We start from the raw sequence: 26,982 nt of genomic DNA on the forward strand, positions 1-26,982 counted from the left end.
CAAAAGATTTTAAATTGAACCTATGTTGCTGTTTTCAAAATTATAGTAATCCTTTTTTAATTGTTTCTGGGAATAACAATTATGCTCTCACTCATACATTGAATAAACGCAATATAAGAACAATGCTTTATTACGTAACTTTATTAACATAATTTATTATTTGAACCAGTTAACTGGGAAACAGTCGTTGGTCTAGTCATTGGAATTATCTTTATTGCAATCATCGGAATAAATGTAATCAAAAGGGAAAATTAGTCATTTACATTATTATATTCTTGACGAAGTTAGAGTTTAATGCACCTCACTAATTTGTCCAGAATGCTAATTTGTCCAGAGCATTTTCAAAATATTCAAATTGATTAGCTTTTTCATACCTGGCAGATAAATATCTAAGATATTGTCATTTCTCCTTTTCATGATGACATATTGTTATTGTTAAGTATAAAAAATCATTGTTATTCAAAAACCATGATATTGATATATTTTAAAAATCTGTATTATCTCATAGGTCACTATGATGAATTATTTACTTTACTTTTCCATAGTTTGTTATGGTTAATATAACTCATATTTCTATTAAGATGAAGTGTTTTTTCTATAAAAATTAAAGAATTGCGATCTCCATAATTGCCTGTTTCCAAACAATTGACAAGAGATCATGGTTGTGAATTTAATATACTTTGTAAAAAAAATAATAACACTGAATATTTGAAAAATCACATTTGATAATTTGATTTTAGATTAAATGATTACAATTTTATAATCTGTAGTAAAAATTTTTTTTTCTGAATCTAGAATAAAGAGACAACCAAAGAAACAGGACGACTTGAGTAACACAAATGGTAATTAATCTGAAAAAAAAAATAAAAAATAAATATATATATATATATATATATATATATATATATATATATATATATATATATATATATATATATATATATATATATATATATATATATATATATATATGGTTCTGCTTGGTTCTTTCTCTTAAAACTGTCTCCCTCTTTTATCTATCTATCTATCTATCTATCTATCTATCTATCTATCTATCTATCTATCTATCTATCTATCTATCTTATCTTTTTATAAAACATTTCAAATTATATCATAATTGTGTATTTAAAATAATCATGTAGCTTAACCGATCATTGTTCATATCCATGTATATTAAATATTAATGTTATCATTGGCAGTGATAAAACCAAACCTTTAGCATGAATACATGCATACATAGATGTATAAATGTTTTTAGCAAATGAGAAAGATTACAAAGCATGTATGTTTGTAAAAACAATTTAAGCTTTCTCCATCTTATAATATATTTCACGTGATCTTGGTATTAAACTTTAATCTTTTTTTAATTTAAGTAAATGATGTTCATCATTTCAACACTTATAACGAGTATGGCATTTCCTCGGAAACAAGGTCATGAGTTCCAAAAGTCGAAATTTCTGAGTATCCTACATTGCAACGAGAACTGGAAACTGGCATCCAGATCGAGCCTTATAGCACATTCAGTGATTTCAAAACTTGTTCAAAAGTTTTATGTTTAAATATGAAATAGAAATATGCCTCTTTTAGGTATACGCTATTTGAACTGACAATGAAATTTATTGTGGAATTTAGTATAACATTTGGATTGAAATCCACATAACCTCAAACCATAAGAGATCTTTTATATTTACTAGTATTCCTCTTACATGTAACGCTTAAACAAATAAGAATGTATTTTCATGAGGCGTTAGATTTCTTTGACAACCTTCAATTTAACTGAAACTTTCACAAAATGACCTTTACAAATTATTGTAATCTCATTTGAAATATCGTTTATTATCATGCGCTACAACTGTACATTTTCTTAAAAGGGAAAATTGCGTACAAAATATAAAACAATTAAAAACTTGAAATGCTTCGTGAAGCAAATCTTATCAAAACAATTAATTTGTATAATTTTTAAGGTCCATTTAAAATAAATAAATCTTTACATATTTCCTAGAAAATACGTCAAGATTAAATACGAAAAATTTAGCTAGTTTCATGCGAAAAGTCCGCTCACAATCAAACTTGTCCGCGAAGTTTTCTAACAACCCTAGTATTATAAGATCGATGTCTAACAACAAAAACTGATTTACTGTAGTATTTCTAATTTATTTTTAAATGGAACGAAAAGGGTGGGGGCGCCTTCTCTAAATCCGCCAGTGAACTGTTTACAATTAATCTTACGACAATGTTAACAAAAGATAGAGAAAAGAGTTATTTTTGATATATATTTTTGTCGTATTATCTACATAGAACAAAACATCTTAGAACTTTTGAAATTTGTCTATATAAAAGGCAGATTTATGGTACGAGTAAAAAAAAATTAAGGATAACTTATAGTCATCTCTTTAAAACTATAGCAAGGAAGTATTGATACACGGAAGTAACTAATGGATTTTGGTTTCGTACGAAATTAAATAAAATGATTTAACAGAAAAAAACCTAATGGATTTTGGTTGGAAAGAAAGCTTTACATGTATTCGCTTATTGGATAGCTGAGAAAATTTTTATTTTCAGAAAACACAAGAGACAAGATTCACTATTGATAATTTTGTGAAAATAGTATATATGAAAAAGAAAACACCATAAGGGTTGTCGGGTGAGGACGCTATTGCAGCGCTCCTTGAAGTTTATATCGCCCGACATAAAAGTCGACTAAGTGGCGGTCGACAACGATGAGACCAAGTGATTATGCCTCTAATTTACATGTACATGTGTCTGGCTTGTTGACCAATTCTGTCTAAATGTCATTAGCAATGTGATGACAAAATTTTGCTTAACCTTGAGAACATTTTGTTTTTAAAATTAAAGATGTGAATTATAAAATGTTTCCTTTTTCTATGTCTTCCCAATTTTAACATATACATGTACGTTTATGAATATGAAAATACTGAGATACTGAGAGGATTTTAAAACACCCCTTGGGCTATTCTAGTTATACTTAACATAGTATAAGATCGATGTCAAACAACAAAAAACTGATTTACTGTAGTGTTTTAAAATGGCACGAAAAGGGTGGGGGCGCCTTCTCTAAATCTAAACAATTAAGCTTACGACACTGTTAAAAAAGATAGAGATCATATTTATTTTTGATACTTTTGTCGTATTATCTACATAGAACAAAACATCTTACAACTGTTATGTTGATGATACACATGTATGTTCTTAAACGTAATATGACCTGACACAAAGTAAATGACTTAGTTGGGACATCTAAGATGACACATAATTTTAGATTCCGTGTAACGTAACCTGAGTTTTGGCCAAAGTTTACAAACGTTTGGTCATAGAAACACAAAGAAGATGTAAAAGATTTCTTGTTTATGATAGATTAAATCATGTTGATAAAACAGAATGATGAAAAATTTACATGTATGTTAGGTCCAACCCGATATATCAAATTTTAATATAAGTGAATTTTGAAAAAAAAATTAAGCATAATATTCGATGATTAACTTTAGAAAGTAGAGCCACTTTTGAAACACTTATTTATTTCATAAGACAGATGGATATTATTGTTTAAAAATCTGTTACGTGTTCATGCAATCAAAGATCAAGTTGTAAAATAAATGTCTAAACATGATTTATGAAATCCCCTCTAAAAATAAATCGTTATTTCCCCAAACTCCTTAATATCTTCCTCAATATTTAACATTTTTACAGTCTGTTTTAGTTTTTGGCCATTGACATATTACTATTACAATTTTTATACATAATATTAAAGACCTGACAGAAACTATTGATTTATGTCCGTCCAAAAAATAAAATTTGAATGTAAAGATACTTGTCAACTGTAGATATTGTCAAGTCTTAACATATAAATACTAATTACAAAATTTACAACATGACAATCTGTAAATTATATATTTACTGCCACCCGGTAAATTTAAAGTTTACAACATGGCAAGAGGAAATATGTATGTTACGTATATTTAATGCCTGTATTAGATTAGATATTAGATATGTATTAAATGTGGAAAAAGTCAACATAAATATCAAGAAGTTGGAGAGAAGATCCAATAAACTTTTATTAACACCTTGGCCTGTTAAACATTTGTAAGTTGTATGTATTTCAAAGTGACTTTAATTGAAATAATCAGGTGTCTAGGTAACCATTGGTCACATGTACCTTGTCTGGTTTTACTGAGTCACACTGTTCCACCCTTGTTCATTTCGCACTTAATCTTAATTTAGAGGTAAAAATGATTGTTGGTGCATATTGCAACTGCCGATAGTCCTTGTATTATCTTGCAAATTTTAAATGCTCATAAGGAAAATGCTAAAATTCATAATTTTTTTTTCTTGGGAAAGATAACAAGTAACATTCACAATGTTTCCTACATTTTTAGAAATTCATACAATGTACAATTCATATATCTAGAAACACTCTCGTAATCTTGATGATGCACTTCATCTGTTCCTGCTTATATTGATTTGCATTGCTTTAATTGCTATACAAGTACTAGTTATCATTGTTAAAGTACAATCAATCTGAAATGTATATACAAGATTCCGAACTGTACATGTAACATTCGGTTTTCAATGGATTCCATCGTGGTCATTCTATTGACATCTGTTCATACTTTGGAAGCAGTTGATACCGGCACTTGCAAGTAAGTTTAACTAAATGATTAATTCAAATAAGTAAATAAGTTTTGATAACTCGTTATAATTGGAAACAAAGACAAGTAACTCATTTTAAATGCAATGTTTGATTTTTGTATAGCAATAAAACAGGAGTATGCTGTAAAAACTATGTTCTTCGTGATGGAAAATGCACAGGTGAGAAGGTTTAACGTACTTCTTAGATCAAACGCCTTATACGTAGGAGTAATATTAAACCACCTGATGATGGTTGGCATATTATGAAATTAAATATGATTAAAACAACTTTTTAATTTTTTTTTATTGATATTGATGATATCTTGTCTACATAATCAAAGTTTATTCGTGAAATCTTCAATACAAATGTCTATTGAAATATTTGACTTAGTTTTATACAAATAAATACAAAACCCGGAAATTCATGCCATTCCACTTATCCATACTATTGTATCATCTCAATAACATTAAGTTTACCCGGTAACTATGACATTATTCAACTTGTTATCACCGGTTTTTTTTTAATGAAAACCGAGTTGAAATTTGAAAATCATTATGTATATTGTTTAAGACTCATAGATTAATAAATGTTCCTATTTTAGAATGCCCCGCTGGTACGTATGGTTACAACTGCGCAATGAAATGTCCAGTGGGTTATTATGGAATTCTATGCGCTGGAAGGTGTAATTGTTCTCGTAATGAAACTTGCCACCCATCAGAAGGCTGTATTGATGAACCGGAATATTTTATATCCAAATATGGTAAAAAATTCTGCTTCTGTTTAATAAGATATTAATCAAAAGGATCTTTAAAAATTGATACCAAATGTTTATTCATTTTAGATAAATGCAAGGCTGGTGAAGAGTAAGTAAAAACTATATATACTTGTCAAAATTCCTAACACCCCACTTTTAATATTCTATTATAACTTAAAAAACCTTAAACATCAGTTTTTAAGTCTTTGTCACTACCTTCTTGCTGTTTAAAATGATCAACAGTTCATTAAAAAAAATAATCGAGTAAGTAATTACTCGACCATGACCATATTTGTTAAAAAGCGTGTTCGTTTTTAGGGTGTGGTTTTCAAAACGACTAAATTTGATCGATTTCCTGCCTTTAACTGCTTCTAAAAACATAATACCAATTGAGTAAAATGCGGCGCATGTCTGCTCAAAAATCTTCAAGAAAAAATCAATTCAACCAATAGTGTTGATAACCTACCATGAAGGCCAAAACGTCATATAATGACACGTCAACAAGACCGTTACATAATGGAAGCTCACTTTTTTGATAGACATCTAACAACACGTGTAATTGCATGGCACATTTTGAAACACATTAATGGCCTGTATGTACAGGACGAGAAACACCCCAAGTGAGACAGTTCCACACCACTGGAATTTAGCAGAACTAGACCACAGAAACAAATGAAATAACCTTCCACAAAGGTCTTTTATTCAATTGTTTGATCTTTATGAGAAGCCGTTATTAACGCGAATGGTAAACACACGACGCATTCTTTTTACTTCATGATTGTCATGGTTAAAATAATTAAAAGAAGGAACATACAGTGTAAAACAAATAAAAGCAATGGGCGTAAGAATTGTTGACTTGTATATTAAGATGGTATGTGACACCTCCATATTGTGACGTATTTTTGATGGAAAAAAACAATAAAATCAAGATAATTTTAGTCTTCTTTCCCTACATTGTTACCTAACACCGTCGGGCAATGGGGAATAGCGTTATCTACGAATCTGTTCGAATCCCGCTGGGGCTTTTATAATTTTTACTTTTCCAATTTAAAAAGAATTCTTTTTGTTAAATGTTGAAATTTGTAAATTCTAAAACGGTGAAAGTATTTTGATTATCGTGTTCTTTTATTTACATAACAATGGCCAGGTGTTCCACACCACGGCAATAAATGCTCTTTGTATAAAATTGAATTTCATTAGATACAATGTTAATACAATGATCATAATTTGTTCCAATAGAAATAAAACGAATTACGGGTGCTGTGTAAATCAGCGAAAAGTAGGAGGAAAATGTACAGGTATTTTCTTGTTTTTGTTAGGTATTCTATAATATTTTTTTCGTGTGAAGTGAACTGTATCAGTGAAAAATATACCAAAGAATCTTATTTTACCATTAAAACTTGAAGATTGCTGGACAGGGTATTTTGGAGAAAATTGTGAAAAGAACTGTCTGCAGGATCAGAAGAGGTTTGGTCGTTTTTGTCTTGAACGATGCAATTGCAATCCAAATGAAACTTGTGATGTCAATCGTGGTTGCCAGGGTAATTTCATTTTCAAATGCTTTAAACTTTTTTTTATTGCATTTCATTATTACATTGCTTAAAATTAATCCAACATCAATAATGTTGGAATGTTCACAACATACAAGCAATTTACTATCGTTTTGAGTGCAAATGTGAAATTTGAAGTTATACATGTAATTGCATTATAGCGTTTGCATATAGAAGTTGTTGAGATCATTGTGAAGGCAATGCTTTTCTCACCTAGTCTTAGTTTTTGTTACATATTAGGAATCTAAAGATTTTTTTCAAAGCCACCTCGTGAGAAAGAAATGTCTAAGAAATCTTAATCTTATAATGTTCCTAAAAAAACTTAAGTTTAAATGGAAAGATAACTACGAGGCGAACAAAAGATTTCAGTAAGTATGAGCTTATTTAAGAAAATTAATGGAAATAAAAAGATGATAACACACTACAATTTAATATATGCTTTTGATTAAAGGCTCAAGCTTATTAATCAAAACTTTTAGTGGTTGTTAACATTAGTATGACGTTTTGGGAAATTTACAGATGGAGTCTTCTCGTTATCAGACATCCTTCTTATATTAAGAAATTGAAAACATTTTGACACCGTCAAACAGATGATATAATCAAATGATTCAATCAGTTTTCTCAAATTTGACCTTCTTGATTTCTCATCAAGGTCAGGTCAAGGTCACTACCTTAACTTAAAAATGATAAAAATAATTGTAGTTATCTGCAGTTGTGTAAACATCTGTTTAAGATATGAAGTTTCTATTCTTCGATAAAATGATAGAATTTCAGTATGTCTATCAACGTATCCTACTAAATTGGAATTAAAATTTAAACTAAAATTGATATTGCTTACCCGCATTTCCTCTAAATTTCTTAAATTTTTGAAGGTATTTTGGTTTCTTTTTTATACTTTCAATATTATATATTTGATTTTTACATTTTATGAAAACTTTACATAAAGATATAAATTGACAGAAAAACTTATATATTGACATTTAATAAGAAAAGTATGCAATTTTAGTTATTTGTTAACACAAATCCATTTATAGAATGAGCGCTTAAAAATCCTAATAAAAATGTGAATTAATAGGCAAATCATGTTTTAAAAACATATTCTGAAATCAAATACCTTATCATTAATGCACATAAATCCAACATTTGTGTTATTGTTTTAAAAACGCTAAAGAGACTTATGAATCTACAACAATTCTAAATTGCAAAAACATGTGATATTTTCCTACGCCAATGTACCGCCAAAAATATCGCCCTTGTTAGATTCTAAACTTTAATTACTCTTTTTGCCAAGTTGTATGATTGTAAAAAAGAAAGAAAAATATGATAGCTTAATTTCCGTTCATCTTGATTTAATGGCCAATTTATCAAATTACTTTTGACAATTCGAAAACCAGAAAAGACTCTTTCCTTCAAAGCAAAACCCCTAAAAGTTCTTGTCTTAACTAGTTATTTTTCTGTCTGTAATACGTATTCCCCCTTTTTTATAACACGTTTTCAATCAAGTACCACTTTTGTCAGTATTGCACAAGAGAACAAGCTTTAGATCTATAGTTTTAAGTCAAATTTCATTTGAAACTTTTATGTGACATGGAGGTAGCTGGACGCGCCCCCTTTCGCTATAAGTTTTTATTTTTTTTAACAATTTGTTCTAATTGGGGACATCTACAGATTTTAAAAAAGTTTCTGTTGGATTTCTGATAGTTTATATATTTTTTGTACATTCTTATATTCTTATTAAGTTTATCTGTTCACCTGGTGATTAAGGGTGTTAAGGAAACTACGAGTCAAACAGATGGTTTCTGAAAGTACGACCCTATTCATTGAAATAAAATTCTTGTCTTAACTGGTTATGTTTCTGACTGTAATACGTATACCCCTGTAGCAACCTCTAAGGATAACATGTCCACTAATGATATAATGTTGCATTAGTGGTCAGGATGTTGACCACTAATGATATTATTTTATCATTAACGAACAACTTAACCGTCCGCTAATGATAAAATTTCAGAATTATATCATTAGCGGTCAGAAATCGTAACCACTAATGATAAAGGAAAAAATGTGAAATAAGTACTACATTGACCACTAATGATATACATTTGGATATATTTACAATTGACACGTTTTGAATCAAGTAATACTTAATGAAGTTCATAATAATTGTATAAGAGAACAAGCTTTAAATCAATAGTTCTAAATCTATGGTTTTATGTAAAACTGTCATGTGACATGGATCTAGCTGGATGCGCCCCTTTCGCTCTGTGTTTTGTTTTTAACCTCACCTGAGCTGAAAGCTCAAGTGAGCTATTCTGATCACATTTTGTCTGTCGTCCGTCTGTCCGTTTGTCCGTCTGTCTGTCTGTCCGTCTGTTAACTTTTTACAATTTGAACTTCTTCTCTAAAACCGCTTATCCAATTTCAGTTAAATTTGGCACAAAACATCCTTATGGGAAGGCGAATATAAATTGCAGAAATAAAAGTCCGATCTGTATTCAAAGCTGAGAAAACCTTGAAACTGTAGAAAGAGGGGGGTGCATTTTTAAAAATCTTCTTCTCAAGAACTACTGAGTCCAATTCAGCGTAGTTTAGCATAAATTTTCCTTATGGAAAGGAAAATATAAATTGCAAAAATTAAGTGCTAATTCTGTTTCAAATCTGAGTTATTACGAAAATAATAATAAAGGAATGGCGTATTTCAATCAGTTTAATAGCTTCGGGTTCGGCATCCGGTAAAATGGGTAGGCAAGACTTGGCCTGGGCAAAACAAAAGATTGGCAGTTATTAATCTGCCAATCTCATTAAAATTTCAGGACATTTGATGGACCACTATATTTGTATTCGCTGTAAATATTGCTGCAAAATAATGCGTATTTGGAATTGACGATTGCCGATCTGTCCCGGCTTTTATTTTGCCATGGCCCGGGTTTGCATACCCATTTTACCAAGACTCGTATTCCATACTTCTAAAACGAGGTTCTTTGTTTAAAGCAGCCATGACATTATACGAAAAAGGGTCGATCTGATTATGATGAATTTGCTTGTTGTGCAATAGTTCGCGTATGAAGGGAAATTTTTGAAACATGCAAAATATATTGGTGCCGATTTTGTGAAGTAAATTGAGGCTAAATATTTCAATGCATTGACAGTTTTCTCACATGACGTTGGTGTTAGCTTGTGTTGATTTTCGTTTCGTTTTTATAATTTTTTTTTGTAACCTGGGAACTATCGTCTGTATTTCGTGATTTTTACGTATCAAATCAAACAGAGACTTTGGTAAATCCAACAATTAACTGTTTACCTGCGCAAATTAAGCAAAATCTGATGTATCAAAAAAGTACTGAAATACAATTCATATTCTATCGGTAATTCGGTATTATCTTTTGCGTAATGGTAGATTAATGCAATAGGTTTTGTTGAGATGCTCGGCATTTTCTCGAGTTTATTCAGTTTAAATAGAGTTTGATATCGCTGACGAAATATGTAGGTATATATATGTATATATATGATTCATTTCGAAAAAATAAATCGTGTTCTTTATTTGTTATAGTGCATGTTTCTTGTGTTTAATTGTTTACAATTTCTATTTACTAACCATATTTGAGTGTTAAGCTTCGAATTATAAGCAAGATACAGAGATTTGCTCACAAATGTTTGTACACAGATCTTAAAAACTAAAGATTAAAAAAGTAAAAAAAATTTGCAATATTTATTAAGAAAATTTTCAAAGTCTGTTCTTCCAGAAACCAACTTTAACAACTTATTGAATTGTAAACTTAACCTTTTTTCGCCATTATTACTCCTTCTGTACATGTGATCCTTGACTGTGTTTGTGTACATTTGTATAAACTGATTTTGAACCTCAAATACCAGTGAACTGGTCTTGAGTGAATAAAAGAATTGAAAATCTTAGGCCATTCTTTTTTTCCATTTTAAATGCTGAATAGGAAATACCAAGTTAAAAAACTTAAGCTGAATGTAATAAACTCATGTGAACAAAATATGACTCAAATCTAGGCTGTGAGCTCTGTATCTTGCTTATAATTCTACGATTGACGCTGAAATTTTGGTTGAACATTAGAAATTCTATATGAATTAGAGTATGTTAAATACTTGTACAAACAAAATAAAAGATATTCTGTATATACCTACTCTCTGGGGCCCCCTTTTTATACAATAAATAATGTGAAATCTACATCAATTTTGATAGTTTTTCAGACACGAGTAAATAAAAACGACATCATTAAAACAGTTTCCATAGTTCTGACACATTTCTGTAGCGGGGATGAAGTAATTATCGCTATTCCTAAGAAAATATCACAGCGGAAAATGATCCTGGTTTGTACGCGAAGTAAATAACAAACATTTAATTATAATGGAGAATACAAATAAAGAAGATGGATGGATAAGGCGTGTAGAATGCCTATACGCGGTCGGACAGGCTACTAAAAAATTAAAGTATCAACAAATCTGATGGGTTTTTTTAAAAATCATTTAAAACAAAATATATTTAACAAATAATTGATTGGTAACCTGTAGGTATGTTCAATACTTGGAATATGTTGACTCAAACAGGCGTATACGTATCAAAACCTGCAAATATTGTCATTTTTTATAACTTCAAGGCATTTTCTTTTATAGAGTGGGTCTGTGCTCCATATTTTTCTCATAGTCTAATTAAGGTCTAATGGAAAACAAACCGATTTCAATCAACAAAAAAGTGGACAGATGACCCACTATAAATTAAAAATATCATTTTGTATCCCAACAACTGAACGTATTGAAAAAATAATACAAGTCCGGTAATTCGTGACCTTAGTCACACATAATATTTAAAAAGCCGCCGTTGTTGTGTCTGAAATGGCTCAGTGGTTAGTGTACCTGGCATAAGCTAACCGTATATATCTAGGGTTTTTATGTTACGGGTTCGATACCACCAAAATTTCCGACAATATTTTTTTTCTTAGTTTTTGTTAAAATATTAAAAACTGACTATAGTTAGAAATTTTGCTTTTGCAAAGTTGTATTATAATATATTTTAATAGATTTAATTGGGGGAAAATAAATTTAAAATTGCATTTCACTACTAAACCGAATGAGCATTTGCGCCATCTTATTCCCCCATCTTCTTTCTGAATGTTTTTAATTCGAGGAACTGAGCACATTGAGGTACAATTTTCTTCTTCACATCTATACATGTAGGATTTTTAAGATAAAAACAACTATTATATTTGTTTTTAAAATACAATAACTAGTAAGTAGTTGATGAAAAAAATGTACCTATATGCTCTCATATATTTTGATCGCTTTACAAAGTGGGGGGGGGGGGCAGAACGAAATATAGGGAATTGGAAGTTAACAACTTAACTGTGTACCCCTACCAAAAGTTTATTTTATATCTTGCGTAGGATTTTCTTATTCTGGCAAGAAATAGTATTTAATGAAGGTACAATGTCAAAGATTACGTGTATGCAAACATAAGTGTAAAATTCGAATACTTTTGTTATTCTACCGAGGAACCATATGGCACAATATCTTTTGAACGCCCATTGTTGCTCAGGTGAGCGATGTGGCCGCATGGGCCTCTTGTTACAATTCGTTCCAATCGGGGACATTTACAGAAAAAATTAAAAAAAAGTTTCTGTTGTATTTCTGGTAGAATAAATTTTTTAGTACATAGAGTATATTTTTATTAAGCTGGAAGGCTACATCGTCACAACATGACTGACATCCGTTTGAAACGCCATTTTGTTCCGGATTGATAGCATTATGTCGTGATACATAATAGCTTTACACTGTCTAATTGAACTCTTCTAATGAGAAAGATGAAATAAGAATGATATCACCAAAACGCCTTGAAAACATGTCAATTTTCTTCGTGATTAAAACTGTCAACTAATATTGCTTATCAGCTGTTTCGTACGGAAAACGTGAAATCTAAATTATATACTGTTTCCCTGTTATTGGCAATACATTTTTGTCATGTGATCTGCAACAGACGATCATAAATATGTGACAGGTAATTGATGAAGGTAAGCAAATATAATATTTTCACCTAAACCATATATGTATGATGAATATAAAACTAATTAAAAGTACCGTAGTACCATCTCGTGTATTGATCCTAACTTCCAAAATTTAAAACGTTTGCAGTATAAGACTTGCATTGAAACTAATGTATTTTAATTAAAATAGATATAGCTAGGTAGAAATATCTGTGGAAGCCAGGATTTGCAAGCCAAATGAGGGAACGACAGAATTCTGAAAAGGAGCATATTTTTCTTTCCGACACGTATCACTATGGACATCTAATGTATGTATTAATATGCATTTAGTTGTTGTTTATAATTGCTGTTTTATATAAAAAAAAAGTAAATGGCAATGTAACTACAAACATTTTGTTTTAAAGAATGTAATATAATGCATTCGTCAGAAATATAATTTTTCAAATTCAAACATTATCATAAGCACCACTAACCTTATACCGACATTTTAGCATTGACTCGTACCTTTTTAAATTTTTCTTCGTGATTTTAATTAATTAGAAAATTGGTCTCAAGATATTTGAGACCATGTAAAATCAAGAAAGACAACTTTTTTAAGGACAGGTGACACACAATCATTTTCTTCTAAAAACATTTTCTTTGATAAATATAAATCAGTTTATAACAAATTTTCCATTTGACTAGCATCAGATAAGAACACACAGCTTAATTAAGTGTGCTGAAAATCCCAGCTGCAACAGATCTCCGAGTTTTGCCGATCTTTAATGAGATAAGAAACCCCTTTGCGTTATTCGTCAAAGATGACATAGTCAGCTATCGGCTACATATTAAACCGAGCAATGGACGAGGATTTATTTACACATACAGGATAGTGTATTTGTGTTGCAAATGATGATTTTGAAATAAAGCACTATCAGATTAAAGTGAATTTATTAAAAGCATATTTTATTGAACAGTTAAGTGTATGAACCCTCTCCTGAAAACAAAGTAGTAAGATTATAGAATGTACAAGATTACATATGTTGTATTATTGGTTAATGGAGTTTTTGAGAAATTTTGTGAACATAAGATAGTGGTAATAGAAATTGAAAAAAAGTAATTAAATTAGAATGAATCTGAAGATTCTGCGATTGATAATCATTTATAGCAGATTATCATCCTGTCAGCCAGACAGGCAACCACTTGTTCAGATTGTCAGTATTCAGTAAAATTTGAAATATGTTGTTTGAATATGCATATTAATCCAATCTTGCAGATCCAAAACATTGATTTGAATAAGTTGAAATTAATCTAAATATTTTTTTCTTTTAAAAAACTCAACTGGGAGCACAATGAGTTAGATTTTTATTATATCACACATAAATCCTTTTTTGTGTACTATTTGTAACAATTGGTGTTGCTGTAAAAAAAAATAATTTATTGTCCATCTGAATCTAATGCCAGTATATAAGAAGTCATCAGTGTGCATAACAGCTCGTTTTTGGGGCTTTTTTTTTATTGGTTTGATCAATAGAGAATAAATTATACACAACTCAGAAGTACTACCAAAAAAATGATCTTCATATTATAAACTATTAAAAGAAAGATCAAATTACATTTGGATAAAATTCAAGGAGTCTGAGATTAATACGTTTTTAAAACCTGAATACTATGTTAAAAAACTACTGTTTCAGTCTTTACTGATTATGAAAATTGGTAATTCTTTTGATTAAATTTCAATAAACAAACATTATCAAATACCATACTAAAAATGAAATTAAAAGATGTTTCGGTTATTAGTATTGAGATTAAGGTAGACCCCTGATTTTGTGGAACTAAAGAAATTTACAAACATATTTGCTTACAGGTACCAGGATTTCTGGTAATACATGTACTTTTTAAATCAAAAAATCCTTTATTAAGTCCAATTAACTTAATTAGGGTTTATTTAGGGTTTAAGATCCACCAGTGAAATTCCTGGTTATGAAAAGTCTCTATACATTATCACTTACTATGTGTTGACAAAACAAAATCCTTTCTTTAGAAACAATGATTTCATGATCCAACATTTGACATATTTTTTCCAGCATGAAGTATAAAGATCAATGAAAAGTTAAGAGTACAGGTCACAATTTTTACTCCTATTCATAATTGCTGAGGAAACAGAAATGGGGTTTCTAAGCTTTTGAATAACTCTGTTTATGTACAGGGTTCTCAAACTTTTAATAGCAATGAGCAAAAGTTAATGACTTCAGATTTTAGATAAGAGCAATTTAGAAATCACTATGGTTGAAACATACAGCGAATGGGCAGTGTGTCGGCTATTACGTCGCACCGAAGGTTTCCGATCTCAGAGGCTTCAGATATGCATATTGAGGTCACGCGTCTTATCAGCTCAGTAATTCAGCAATAGCTGTGAAACAGATGGGAGTAGTAAGGAAAATTTTGCAGAAAATGTATCTCACTCACAATTCAACTTGTTGGTCAATGTTTTTGTGATTGTGTCACCTGTCCTTTAACAGGATCCTTCAAACCAAGATTTTTGCAATAATTCAGTATTTATTTTAATTTTTCAATTTCATTCAATTTCCTTTTATCATCTCATTAACCAAAGAATGTTGTTTCTATTTTCAGATTTTTGTGGCATTTCAACTAACAGTTTACCTTAATAGAATCTTTAAATATTTTAGTTTTATATTTATGTCGATTCCAATAAAGATCATACAAATTTCATTCAAGATTATTTTGTTTTTCATTTACCAACTTTATAACATTTCACTTTCATAAGAATTTAAAAACAGAAATGTTTAAAATTTTGACATATAAGGAGATTGATATTTTAAAAATTCTTTAAAAATTAGAGCATTGTACTTTGAGGTCTATTATTGTTGAATTATGTGCCTATTATTAGTAACAAATGCATGCAACAAAAATCTCTTACACTAATTTAGTGTAGAGATCCACCTAAAGTCTATCTATTTACCTGTTGAATAATTGTCACCCATTCACCTGTACTTACTGTACTAACGGTATAAACCAACCAAAAATGACAGAAAGTGACATCGAGAGTTGAAACTCACTTTGGACTGAGAGAAAATGTAAACCATTTTACCTCAAGTACAGGGACTTACGGTCAAACTTAAGTAATCAGTTTAATACTGATTATAATTCTACTGAACCCATCAAACAAGTTATTGATGATGACATTCTCTGTGTAGAACAAAAACGAAATATTTGGCATGTTTATTTGAAAAGCACAGAAAAAAAATACTAGTAAAAGTTTTATTTAGTTTGTTTTAATAACTAGACGTTTAAAACTTAATAGTTTCTTGACAATTACTTCCACCTTTGTTGTTTGGCATATCTCTTGCTTGTTGTTATGAATATATTTCATTTAGTATTAATAAATAACCCACAAAGTAAGAAAAGGTAAAATATTAGACGACTGAATGCACATAAAGTGCAAAAGATTATAAATTGGACATATGTTGCTGTTTTCAAAATTATATTAACCCTTTTTAAATTGTTTCTTGGAGTACCAATTATGCTTTCATTCAACATTGAATAGACGCAATATAAGAACAATGCTTTATTACGTAACTTTATTAACATGATTTATTATTTGAACCAGTGAACTGGGAAACAGTCGGGGTGTAGTCATTGGAATTATTTTTATTGCAATCATCGGAATAATTGTAATTAAAAGGTAAGTTTAGTCATTACATAATTACTTATAGTCTTGACAAAGTTAAACTAGATGCTGTCATTAGACAGTAATACCCGCACTAAGTGTTTGCCCCTAAATAACACTGTTCTGTACCAGTTTAATTAAAAATGAAGGCCATATGCAAGCTCCGGTAATACATTTAAAAATTATAATTTTCATAACTGAAGGATGAGATCCCTTCCCATATGATAATACACATGAGCAGCACTTTATGTGCAATTTGGGGTTGAACTGTTTGCAGTGAATTTTCAGTTAATCAGTAAATTTAACATTTCATGTCATAGAAAGTATAACGGTCTATATTATTATTACAAACAAAATTAAAAATTAAATTATGCCCCCTCCCTATGGCGGTTGCCGGTTTTAGATTTGCTTCTGTGTGCCTACATGTACATCATTGTGTGCACAGACTTAGAGAAGGGGTGGGAGTGAGGGGTCCAGACCCCTTCCCCCCCCCACCCTGAAAATTCATTTATATCAATTGTAAAATTACCAAAAAATACACCTTGGACCCCAATGCTTTTACAGACATGTAAACGCTCTAACTCATTGTGCTTCAATGTTAGGTAACATTATTTGGGGGGGGGGGGGGTAAATATTTAATTAATATTTAATATACTTTATTGTTTATCTCAATAGGAAGTATATACATCACAATATGCAGGTGTCCTGCACCACCTGAAAGCTGTTATTTACCTAATGAAATAGTGCAAGTGGATTTGAAGAATAGGTCATAAAAATACATGCATGTTACAAATAACTGATCTTTGTATGAAGTTACACTCAACACAGGTCTGCAGGTGTCATTAGCGGGTACTAGTTTTACCCAGCTCTTCGATTAGAAGGGTTCACGTGTATAATACATGTCTGTGTTTTCCATATGCAGAAAAGGATTAGTTAAGATCAGCTAAAGGAATTCATTATCGTGTTTTAATTGGATTATCATTATGATGTTGACCAATATAGGTAAGCATAATACATGTAGTAGCAGTAGCACAATATCATATGAGATGCCAGCTAGCATACATAAGTTCTACTTTCACTTTCTAAATGTGCATGATCTCCCTTTGACAGCATACTGTATCATCATCTTTTAATATTTAAATAAGCTTATCATCGTTACCTATCCTATCGCATTTGTAAAATTTTTGTCATTTTAATTGCAAAAGTTATTTTTTTCATTTGTCAGACTTGCACTATTGAGTTGACCACATATTGACCCTGTATAAACAATTTCTTATTAAATTTGTGTATTACATGTTAGTATAAGTGTACTAGACACTTATCATTTTAATATGAGTTATAATGGGAAGGAAGGAGTATTTATTTCTTAATGTATTATAATGCATCAAATACAATGTAGGTCATAACCTTATGGGACTGTTCTGACCCCACGAAACAGGAAATACAAAATATCTTCTAATGTGTCGTTTTGATGCATCAAATGGTGTAAAGTACATTAATGACCCCAAGGTGTTGTCTTTAACCCCCCCCCTCCCCCTTTATGAAATAGGATATGATGATACACTGTATATTTTGTTAACTTCTGAGATCTGAGATCCTCATCCCTAAACCATATAATTTATTCTTGCTCTTTGTGTCATTGCGCGTAAAATTGTATATAGATTATGCCCCCTTAGAGACACCCTGACACTCTAGAACTAGAAATAATAAAGTATTGTATCTCATTCATATATGTTACAGTAGTGTTTGATCCATGTGGGTATTTCCTAGCCTAATGATGTCACTGCTTTGTTTAGGAGACTTTACAATTGCCCCAAATAGGCAAATACACATGCATGCATATAACATTTTGTTTATAAATCTTAAAAATTGAATTAAGCAATTTCCAAAATGTTAATGTGCATCAGGAGAAAAAAAGCAATCAAGAAATGATTTAAAGTTTGCTACTGCACACATGTAAGAATGTATTAAGAAGACGGAATCTTTAGAACCAGGTTAGATTTGGGGTGGGGGGGGGGGGGTGGGGGTGAATGTGGAGTATAAACATTTATAATTTGAATCATTTATTGTTATTAATTTTAACTTGTCAATGAATACTAGTTATTGATCCCAAGGTAGAAATATGACCTCTGATCATATCTCAATAGATCATTTGTCAATTTCAAGGTATAATGTAATTTTTTTTAAGAATAACATTTTTTACCAGCTTATGAAAGTTTTTAGAAAACCAAATTATATTTTGATTTTAATAGATCATTCGACAATTAAGGGGGGGGCAGTTTATATTTGAGTTTGTTTGGGGGTGGGGGTTCCAAGTCATATATTTGACAATTTTTTAATGTAATTCAAAATAAGACTAAGCCATACTATTGTCATGAACATGAATAGTATAGAACAAAACACAAACTAATACATGTACATGTATATATACATAGGAATATTACAAAACATAGATGATTGATCTATATCTGGGTTCTTAAATTGAATCATATATCATGTACATATTATATTATTGTTTCTTTGTTCAAGGCATTTCAGATGGTATGTAGGTCATGATCCCAAGTGCTCTTCCTGAAATTATCAAATATCATAAAAGCCATTGAGATCCCCACCTTAATCCAAAGATATTATTCCTCCTTAGGTCATGGCGCATCAGATCATTGATATGGCATTTAAGTAATGACCCTAAGGGGTCATCCTGACCCCCTTAGAATCAGTAATTGTCAATTATTTTTAAATTATTGATGTTTGATGATCCTATCTCTATTTAATCTTTATTATTAAGTCTCCTGAATGAAATTTGGAGACTTCTTGTTTTTGTATGGTTCTAAATACATGTATTATTATTCTTCGTCTTCTTCTTTTTCTTCTTTCCCGCTCTGAACTTGTTTCTCAGAGATGGCTGGACAGAATTGTACAAAACTCTAGGATATGATAGGCCTGCATATCTAGTTGTGCACCCTGGTTTGATTTTTCTCATTTTGGGTAAGACAACCACTTTTTGGGGGAGGGGGGGTCAAAAGGGTGTGGAGTCTAACATTGAACCTTGTAGGAAGAATCGTAGACTCTTATATTGTAAATTGTAAACTTGAAAACGGACAAAGATAATAATATAGGGTTTTCATAATCATATATTGACTGTTACTGGCAATATATACGGTTTATTAGATCTGACCCCTGGGGTCATCCCCACCCCCCAGGAATTTGAAATTACCATATATCTCAGAAACTGTTATAATCATGACCCCTAAACCATATATATTCTTGTTCCTTGTGTCAAGGGGCATCAAACGGTATGTAGGTCATGGGCCCCGGGGGTGGGTGGTCATTACCCCCCTCGAACAGGAAGTGTACGAATATCTCGAAAACGGTTGAGATCCCCACCCTTAACTATATATATTCTTCATCCTTAAAGGGCATCAAAAGGTATATAGGTAATGGGCCTCAGGGTTAAATTTGATTTTTTCAAAACCGTAATGCACATCTACGGAACAGTTCCTATCATATCCAAAGATATCATGTGTCTATCCATTAAATCATAAAAGGAGTTCTAGGACCTATGTTTTTTTTTAGTGATAAACGTCAATTTTCTGCTACTTTTTGACTCCCTGGATGAAATTTAAATTTTTAAAACCTTACTGCACATCTATAGAACAGTCCCTATCATATCCCAAGATATGATGTGTCTATCCATTAAATCATAAGAGGAGCTCTTGGATCTATGGGGTTTTTTTTTTAGTGATAAACGTCAATTTTCTGCTACTATTTGACTCCCTGGATGAAATTTAAGTTTTTAAAACCTTATTGCACATCTATAGGACAGCCCCAATTATATCCCAAGAGATGACGTAGCTACTCCAAAAGTTGTAAGAGGAGTTCTGGGAACTATACTTTTTTTTGCAAAAAACGTCATTTTTTGTTGCCCACTGATCCCCTTAATAAGAAAAAAAATTCTGGAACCTGATCACACTTCAATATGACACCCCCAATCATATCCTAGAAGATCATTTGGCTATTGCCAAAAAAAAAAATGACGTTTTTGAAACCAGTTTTTTTTGTAAAAAAAACGTCATTTTCAGCTATTAAATGACCCCCCAGGACAACATTGAAAATTCCGAAACTTTATTGCGCATCTATAGGATACCCTAAAACATATTCCAAAGATAATTTGTCTACTGTTGAAAATGTAGGAGGAGTTCGAGGAAGAAGGTTTTTGTGAAAAAACGTCATTTTTTACCAATTATTTGACCCCCAGGACTAACAGAGAATTATTGAAACCTTTTTACAAAACAAACACCAAGAGTTCAGTTTGCTGGTTTATAAGATGTAAGAGCAGTTTGAGAAAGTAAAACGTGACAGACGGACGGACGGACGGAACAGGGTAACAACAATTTACCCGAACTTTCTTTAGAAAGTGCGGGTATAATTATCGACCTTAATGCATTTCAATAATTTGTCAAGAGCATTTTCAAAATTTTCAAATTGATTAAATTTGTCATCTTGGCAAATACAATGTACATGTAAATATGTAAAATATTGTTATTTCTTCTTTTCATAATGACATACTGTTATTGTTAAGAATTTAAAAAAAAAACCATTGTTATTCAAAGACCATGATATATTTTACAAATCTTAATTATCTCATGTGTCACAATGATTAATTATTTACTTTTCCGTTTTTTGACATGATCAATAAAACTTAGACATTTCTATTAAGATGCTGTGTTTTTTCTACAATAATTAAAGAATTGTGTTCTCCATATTTGCCTGTTTCCAAACAATTGACAAAAGATCATCGTTGTCCAATTAGTATACTTTATAAAACAAATAATAACACTAAATATTTGAAAAATCACATATGATTTTTTGATTTTCGATTAAATTATTACAATTAAATCGAAATGTAGTAAAATAAAAAATTTCTTAATCCAGAATAAAGAGACAGCCAAGGAAGCAGGGCGACTTGAGTAACACTATCTATCTATCTATCTATCTATCTATCTATCTATCTATCTATCTATCTATCTATCTATCTATCTATCTATCTATCTATCTATCTATCTATCTATCTATCTATCTATCTATCTATCATTTCTATTCATATCTTAATTGTGTATATTGTGTAATTAAAATAATCATGTAACTTAACCAATTATTATTCTATACATGTACATTAAACATTGATATTTTATCATTGGCAGTAATAAATGAACCTTAAGCATGAATACAAGCATACATAGATGTATAAATGTTTTTTTACAATGGAGAAAGATTACAAAGCATCTGTGTTTGTAAAAACAATTTAACCTTTCTCCATCTAATAATATATTTCACTTGATCTTGGTATTTAACTTTAATCTTTTTTTCAATTTAAGTAAATGATGCTCATCATTTCAACACTTATAACGAGTATGGCATTTCCTCGGAAACAAAGTCAGGAGTTTCAAAAGTCGAAATTTCTGAGTATCCTACATTGCAACTGGAAACTGGTATCCAGATCGAGCTCGAGGCTTACAGCACATTCAGTGATTTCAAAACCTGTTCAAAAGTTTAATGTTTAAATATTTAATAGAAATACGCCTCATTTAGGTAAACGCTATTTGAAGTGACATTGGAATTTATTACGGAATTTAGTTTAACATTCGGGTTGAAATCCACTTAACATCACAAACAATGAGAGATCTTTTATATTCACTAGTATTCCTCTATCATGTAACGCTTAAACAATTAAAAGTGTATTTTCATGAGGCATTAGATTTCTTTGACAACGTACCATATCAACTGTTGTAAATGTGACTTTTTAAACTCCAATTACGTTAACGTTTTTGATTCATTTTCTTTGCATTGGTCGTCCATATTTGGCGATAAAGCGATCAAAAATTCTTCAATTTAATTGAATCTTTCACAAAATGACCTTCATAACTTATTGTAATATATATAAGATATCGTTTACTTTTATGCGCTACAACTGTACATTTTCTTAAAAGGGAAAATGCGTACAAAATATAAAACAATTAAAAACTGACATGCTCCGTGAAGCATATCTTATCAAAAATAATTTATCTGGTTAATTTTTAAGGTCCATTTAATTTGAAAAAATCTTTAGATATTTCCTAGAAAATACGTCAAGATTAAATAAGAAAAATTTTGCTGGTATCATGCGAATAGTCCGATCACAATCGAACTTGTTCGTGAACTTTTCTAACAACCCTCGTATTAAAAGATCGATGTCTAACAACAAAAACTGATTTACTGTAGTATTACTAATGTTTTTTTTAAAAATGACACAAAAAGTGTGGGGGGCGCCTTCTCTAAATCCGCCAGTGAACTGTTTACAAGTATTCTTACGACACTGGTAAAAAAGATAGAAATCAGATTTATTTCGATACTTTTGTTGTATTATCTACGTAGAGAAAACATCCTTGGAACTGTTTTGTTGATGATACGCATGTATGTTCTCAAACGTAATATGGTCTGACACAAATTGAATGACTTAGTTGGGACATCGTTTACGATGGCACCCAAATTTTAGATTCCGCGTAACTGGAACCTGTGTTTTGGCCAATTTTTACAAACCCTTGATAAAGTTTGGCTATAGAATCATAGAGAAGATGTAAAAGATTTCTTGTTTATGATAAGTTAAATGATGTTGATAAAACAAAATGATAAAAAATTTACATGCATGTTAGGTCCAACCCGATACATTAAATTTTAACATTATGTATTTTGAAAAACCCCCCATAATATTTCACTTTGGCGCAGTAAAATAAAGATTGTAACCCATAAATAATACTTTTTTAGCTCACCTGAGCTGAAAGCTCAAGTGAGCTTTTCTGATCACCTTTTGTCCGTCGTCCGTCTGTCTGTCCGTCCGTCCGTCCGTCTGTAAACTTTTCACATTTTAAATTTCTACTCTAAAACCACTTGGCAAATTTCAACCAAATTTAGCACAAATTACAGGAATGGAAGACCTATCTTTATTTAAAACGGAGAAAACCTCGAAACTGTAGAAAAAGGGGGGTGCATTTTAAAAAAATCTTCTTTTCAAGAACTACATAGTCAAATTCAACGTAATTTTGCATAAATAATCCTTATGGAAAGGAAAATATAAATTGCAAAAATTATCGGCGAATTCTGTTTCAAATCTGAGTAATTAACGAAAATAAAAATAAAGAGATAATCGCGGTCAATCAGTTTATAACTTCGGGTTCGGTATTCCATTTCAAAAACGAAAGTTCTAGTCTTTGTTTAAAGCAGCGATATGTTTGAATGTTGTCGCATGACAAACGGGTCAAACTGACAAAGATGAATTTGCTTGTTGTGCAACAGTTTACGTGCGAAGGGATACTTGAAACATGCTAAATATATTTGTGCCGATTTCGTGAAGTGAATTGAGGTTAACTCTTTCAATGCGTTGACATTTTCACTCGTGACCGTGGTTTTACGTTGTTATGAATTTCGTTTATGCTTTTAAATTTGAGGGGAAATATCGCCTGTATTTTGGAATTTTTACGTATCGAATCACAGGGGTTCGTCACGAAGTTTTTCAACCTTTTATATTTACTATCTCTATACGGTACAATAAAATACACTAGGGAGGAATCAAAACTCGAAAAATCGCTACCGATTTCTGTCGCCTCGTATTAATTCTTCTCGGACGTTTAACCATGCACTCTAGGTATCATTAGATCGGGAAAGGACCATAGTTTTTAGGAATACTTGCAAAATTTAAACATCGGCAACAATTTTAGAAGTTTTTAAGCATTTTTTTCCAGTTTACTCTCCGATGACATTTTCTTCGATCAAGAAGCCCCTGTGGTCGAATAAAATATAGACTTCGGTAAATCAGACAGTTAATTGTTTACCTGCGCTAAATGAGCAAAATCTGATGCACTAACAACATAATTTTATTATATCAAAAATACTATTCATTCTATTGGAAATTCGGTACAATCTCTACGTTTTGGTCGATAATAATGCAACGTTTTTTGTTAAGATGCTCTGCATTTTCAGTCTAAACGGAGATTTTTTTTGCTGCTAGAAATAGATATATATATATATATATATATATATATATATATATATATATATATATATATATATATATATATATATATATATATATATATATAATGAAAAATAAATTGTGCTCTTTCTTTGTTTTAGTGCATGTTTCTTCTGTTTTAATTGTTTACACTTTTCTCTTTACTAACCATATTTAGCTGTGTCAAGTTTCGAATTATAAGCAAGATACAGAGCTTTGCTCACAGAACTGAGGCATGCTTTTGTTCATTCTGAATAGGAAATAACAAGTTTAAAAATCTTAAATTGAATGTCACTAACTCTTGTGAACAAAAACTCAAACCAAGCAGAATTGTACGCGAGTTCTGTTTCTTGCTTATAATTCTACGATTGACGTTAAAATTTTGATTTATCGCTAGAAATGTCTCGACTAAACGTTAAATACTTGTACTGAAAAATTAAAAGGATGATATGCTGTAACTACGTTTAGGGGTCCCCTCCTTATATGATGAATCTACACCAACTTTGTTGGTTTTTCAGACACAATTAAATAAAAACGACCTCTTTAAAACAGTTTAAAACATTACTGTTACCGGGATAAATGTATTATCGCTATTCTTAAGTAAAACGCGGAAAATAAATATTGATTTGTAGCCATTTGTTAACGTTGATTTTGAATAAAGATAAAAATAAAGGGTGGGCCTTAGTAAAATAGAGCGACATGCCTGTCAAAACATTGCTGTCTGAGGCTCATTGTGTGTGTGTGTGTGGGGGGGGGGGGCTGCTAGACATTATCAGAAAAAGATTTTGAGTCCGGCTGTGTCTAACTTTGCAAAAGACCCCCCTCTACCCAGTTCCGACGCCTATGCATTGATTATACATGTAATAGCTTTTTAACATATCACATGACAATAGTTTTCATTCGAGTGTATTCATCGATCAAGTGAGTAAGGTTATAAAACGTCCACGCCTGGTATAAACAACAATCGTTTATAATGCGGAAGACCAATAACATTTTTGAATGTTTTTGATTTGAGCGCCTTGAGGTACAGTTTTCTTTTTTCACATATAGGATTTTTTTTAAAATAAAATACAATAACTAGATAATACAATGTAGTTGAAGATGAACATATATTATTTGATCGTTTTATAACGCGAGGGGGCAGAACTAAAATAAAGGGAATTGGAAGTCAACAGTGTTCAAAAATTTAGTTTAATATCTTGCATAGGATCTTATTTTTTTGGTAAAAATGGTATTTCATAGGGGTACAATGTCAAAGATTAAGAGTAGGAAAATTAGTAAAATTTGGATACAGTTTATTCTTTTTTTTGATTTTCTTCGGAGGGGCCATATGGCACATTATCCTTTGAACACCCATATAAAGCAATTGTTGCTCAGATGAGCGATGGAGCGATGTGGCCCCACGGGCCTCTTGTTGTAGTTGTTTCTGTTTTAGTTAATCATAAATGCTTCAAAAATATCCGTAATTTTGTGGAAGGAAAATGACGTTCGATGATATTCTTAACTCTTGAAAGTACAATCACCTTTGAAACACTTATCTATTCAATCATACAGATGAATATTATTATTGTCTAAAAATATGTTACGTGTTCATGCAATCAAAGATCAAGTTGTAAAATAAATGTCTAAACCTGATGTATAGAATCTCCTCTAAAAATAAATCGTCATTTCCCAAAACTCCTTAAAATTTTCCTCAATATTTGACATTGTTACAGTTTATTTTATTTTTTGGTCATTGACATTTTACTATTACAATTTTGATACATTATGTTAAAGACCTGACAAAAACTATTGTCAAGTCTAAACATATAAATATTATATACAAAATTTACTGCCACTCCGGTAAATTTAAAATTTACAACATGTCAATTTTAAGAGGAAATATATATGTTACGTATATCTAATGCCTGTATTAGATCAGATATTAGATATGTATCAAATGTGAAGAAAGTCAACAGAAATTACAAGTAGTAGGAGAGAAGATCCAAAAAACTTTTATTAACACTTTGGCCTGTTATATATTTGTAAGTCGTATGTATTTCAAAGTGACTTTGAAATAATCAGGTGTCTAGGTAACCATTGGTCACATACACTTTGTTTGGTTATAATGAGTCACACTGTTCCACCCTTGCCGATAGTCCGTATATTATCTTGCAAATTATAAATTTCCATGAGAAATTCATTTTTAGACGGGGTCACGTGACCCCGTCTATTGGTTTACTGCCAGCCGAAGTCTCAAACCGGAAGGCACGCGTAGAACACATGAATTGAGTCTACGTGTAAGAAAATAGTGCAGAGAGTTTTCATGCAATTC

The 26,982-nt window shown here is 30.9% G+C and overlaps 1 protein-coding gene and 1 long non-coding RNA gene across 3 annotated transcripts in view; both read left to right on the plus strand.

The window, feature by feature from the left end:
- The first annotated feature begins 780 nt into the window (after positions 1–780).
- Positions 781–2,486, plus strand: LOC136270856 (uncharacterized). The gene is made up of 2 exons (XR_010708730.1): positions 781–842; positions 1,374–2,486. It is a non-coding gene; the product is annotated as an uncharacterized lncRNA (long non-coding RNA).
- Positions 2,487–4,431: 1,945 nt separating this feature from the next.
- Positions 4,432–26,982, plus strand: part of LOC105331477 (multiple epidermal growth factor-like domains protein 10) — a 35,911-nt gene continuing 13,360 nt past the window's right edge. Inside the window, exons 1-3 of one of the 2 annotated variants that reach the window (XM_066069879.1) lie at positions 4,432–4,658; positions 4,772–4,827; positions 5,250–5,408. In XM_066069879.1, coding sequence (XP_065925951.1) covers positions 4,588–4,658; positions 4,772–4,827; positions 5,250–5,408 — 286 coding nt within the window. In that variant the 5' untranslated portion in view covers positions 4,432–4,587. The remainder of the gene's footprint in view (positions 4,659–4,771; positions 4,828–5,249; positions 5,409–26,982) is intronic. The other variant, XM_066069878.1, reaches the window with a different exon arrangement.

Source organism: Magallana gigas, chromosome 8 (assembly GCF_963853765.1).
Source record: "Magallana gigas chromosome 8, xbMagGiga1.1, whole genome shotgun sequence".
Lineage (NCBI taxonomy): Eukaryota > Metazoa > Mollusca > Bivalvia > Ostreida > Ostreidae > Magallana > Magallana gigas.